The 3,640-nt window shown below is 43.1% G+C and overlaps 1 protein-coding gene across 1 annotated transcript in view; it reads left to right on the forward strand.

Annotated features, from left to right (window-relative positions):
* LOC102866716 (zinc finger protein 699-like) overlaps nt 1-3,640 on the forward strand; it is a 14,459-nt gene that overhangs the window by 1,853 nt on the left and 8,966 nt on the right. The window contains exons 2-3 of the mRNA XM_006900836.1: nt 343-349; nt 3,234-3,356. Coding sequence (XP_006900898.1) covers nt 343-349; nt 3,234-3,356 — 130 coding nt within the window. The remainder of the gene's footprint in view (nt 1-342; nt 350-3,233; nt 3,357-3,640) is intronic.

Raw genomic sequence — 3,640 nt, forward strand, 5'->3', positions numbered from 1 at the left:
TAAAATATAATACTTTTAGACTATTCTCTCCTCCATAGACTTCAATGCCGTAAACATATTTGCATCTTTTTGAGAAAGCGCCATCCATACCCCCTTCCACAGTGGTTGCACCATTTTGCACTCTCACCAACAGTGAATAAGTCTTTCAGGTGTGATCTTATTGCCAGAAAGGAAGTGTGCATGAAGCTGCGTGAAGAGCGCAAGTGTGTGCCCTGATGGTTAGAGCGATTGGGCTTTAAGTACGGTTGTCCTCAGTGTGAAACACTGGCCTGCAGTTGGGATGAAGTAAAAAAGAACCTTGTCACTCTCTGCTTAGTCAAACCATTTTCTCTTCCTTTTTAGGGGTCAAGTGAGCTGCAGAGAGAAACTGGTCAAGTCCATGGAATTAGGGACGTAGGGCCACCTGACCGACTGAGACATTTTAAATCACAAGTAAAGCTTCCAGCTGACCTGACAGGTTGTGGACCAAGCATTCATCTACTTCCATACTGCACAGTGATTTCTTTCTACTTTGTCTTTTTACCGACGTATCCTGTTGGACTTAGAGACATCATTCTCTTAGACTTCCAGAAGTTGGAGCAAGGAAATGGTAAGTTCTGCAGAGAACTAGGCTGTTGTTACTATAAGTGGGTGTATTTTGGGACTGTGGTGCTTCAGTAAAGGAAAAAAGGTGACAGAGTAGCTCTGGTGGCCTAGTGGCAAGAAGTTGTCCTGTAATCCCAGAGGTACGTGGTTCGAATCCACCAAATGCTCTGCTGGAGAAGGAGGGGCAATCTCCTCCTGTACTGTACCAGTCAGATCTGATTTGACAGTACATACACGCAAAGAAAAAAAAATTTAGAAGAAAAAGGTGACAGACAAAGCCAAGATTCTGAGCCCTTGGAGACACCTTATGCCCCTGTTCCTTTGTCACTTGTCTGTTCCTCTATGCATATATGATCTTGAATACTTGGATGACTGGAGTCACTTTCATCATCTGACTCTCAGAGCTGCTTCCTTGGACGTTAACATCCCCAAGCTGAGCCTTGGTGCTTGTGTTCAATCACAGAAACTCTTAACTCTGGAGACTGAGCTCTGGACCTCAATAGCCATCCTTTCCCCGTTTCTCCTAACAGTTTACGACGTGGTTTCCTCAGGCACTGGAGCATTTAGTGTGGAATGTGTGCTCTATAGTCCCACTGTTCACATTGGATAGTGAGTTAGAAAAGGGAGCAGAGAACTGAAGGCTTGAATTTTATAGGGTCTTCAGTGGTGGTGTTCCGTTCCTTATGTCATCAGAAGTATGAAGGGGACACTGAGTCATTTAATTCTATGTGGGTCCCTGGACCTTAACCCTTCCCCCCACCTACTGGTGACTGCTTTTGCCTGGGGGCTTTCAGGTGTGTGGAAAGCACGAATCCCAAATCTAGGTCCTTAGCATCCCTACTATACCTACAGCTGGTATTTAATCCTTATCATTTTATATTACTCTCCATAGTCTTGAATCAGAGTCTAAAATGAAAGTGTTTGGTTTGTTTTTTTTCCCCTTATTTTTTGTGTGCGTGTACCATCAAATCAGATCTGACTGGTACAGGAGGAGATTGCCCCTCCTTCCCCGGCAGAGCATCTGGTGGATTCGAACCCTGTGCCTCTGGGATTGTAGTTGCAGCTCCTTGCCACTAGGCCACCAGAGCTCCCCGAAAGTGTTTGGTTTTGCTGGAGAAAGTCAGCATATGAGTTTTTTGAGTGTACACTTTCTACTGGAAGATAATTTCTAGATCTTTCAGTGTGTTTCTACTGAGGATTTTTCAATTTCATGAACATGAACTTCTGAGAAACAGAGTTGCCTGTTTTAACTCATGTTGTGTACTGTAGAATCGGAACCGACCCATAGCTGACCCTCCGGCGGTATTCCAGAGGCATTTTAATTAATCTAAAAAAAAAAAAAAGGTTAATGTCGGTGCTCTGGTGGCCTAGTGGCAAGAAGCTGTACCGCAAACGCAGAGGTATGCGGTTCGAATCCATCAGATAGATGCTTTGCTAGAGAAGGAGGGGCAATCTCCTTCTGTACCAATCAGATCTGATTTGATGGTAAACACACACACACAAACACACATAATAAGTTAATGTAAAGCATACTTAAATAGTAAGAGGATTGTTAAAAATTCCTGTTACATTTAACAAGTGACTCCAGAACTTCTAATGTCTTAAGTATTTTAGCCATCTTAGAAACATTCTCCCTTAATAGTATGCCCCTTAATAGTATGCATGCTGTAAGACCTGAGGGCCTCTTCCATCTGTGTCAAGGGGAGTGTCAGCCATCTCTCCTTTTAGAAACATTCTTCCATCTGAACATAAAAACCATTTCAAGAATAGATTTGGTGCACATGAATGACTGAAGACCAGATGATTTGTGAGAGGACAGCATCCATGACGAAATCAAAAGATCATTAAAAATACAGGAAAGGAGAAAACCAAAGTGGATATAAGAGTAAACGGAAACGTAGGATTATATCCTATAGTAGATGTTGGAGAAAACCAAAGTGGATATAAGAGTAAACGGAAACGTAGGATTATATCCTGTAGTAGATGTTGGTAGAACTTGAACTTGATTGAATTGTTTTCCCCAGACTACATGTATACAGTGATATAATGTGGAAGCTATGACATGATCCCGCATGATTGAAAAATCAGATAGTTATTGAATGAGATTAAGGGTGGTATCTAGTACTCTCTCCCTAATCCCATCACAACCTCAGGCAGATGTAAGGGGGGTTCCTCTAGGGTTTGACGAGCAATAGGAGATAAAAGGGAGGGAAGTGACCCAACAGGGGCCCTAAGAACAACTTCGAAATAATCACCAGGAGTGGAGTGGTCATTTGGGGTCCAGGCCCCTCAGTGATGAAGCTCCTTGACACTGGGAAGGCCAGAACAGTTGGAGGTCTTCAGGCAACACTAGGCGTAAAGATTAAAGATGCTGAAAACAATAAAGACTTTCCTCCAGAGCAGACAGAGAGGACCTTCTCACAGGGCTGGACTACTGGTTAATGGACTTCTAGACTCCTAACTATAGGAGAATGTAGTCATCCACAGTCGGACCTCTGTTACAGGACATTAGATCACTGAGGCATCACAGAACTTGTGTCAAATCCGGGTGGGTTTTCAGTCCTCGAGGATGCTTAGCCTCATCCTTTGTGCTTGTGTACCCTGAAGCACCCACACCTTGCTCACCCTCTGTGCGTGGGCTGTTTTAGGATTCAGTTGTCATGGAAGATGTGGCTGTGGTGTTTAGCCAGGAAGAGTGGGCTTTGCTGGATCTTGTTGAGAGGAATCTCTACAAAGATGTGATGATGGAAACCTTCAAAAACCTGGCCTCAGTAGGTAAGAATGACATTTTTTTAAAAAAAAACCTCATTAGGTGGGGGGGGGTTTCTGTTCATTGAGATTAGTTTAATATTTGGGCTGAGGAATGGCAGTAAGTTAAACTGGTAAGGCCCCTTTTTCGTGGCCCTCAAATATCCTGTCTTCTCTGAAGATAAAGAAAATGAATGTGTATTAAAAAGAGTTTTCTGTATAATGGAGTGGACCTCAGGGGAGGGATAGTAAAACAATGAAAGAATTTTTCTTTTACTTTTCAAGACGGTAGTGTACTGGGGAGAGG

This window comes from Elephantulus edwardii, unplaced genomic scaffold (genome assembly GCF_000299155.1).
Source record: "Elephantulus edwardii isolate Elephantulus edwardi_28Jun2011 unplaced genomic scaffold, EleEdw1.0 scaffold00296, whole genome shotgun sequence".
Taxonomy (NCBI): Eukaryota; Metazoa; Chordata; class Mammalia; order Macroscelidea; family Macroscelididae; genus Elephantulus; species Elephantulus edwardii.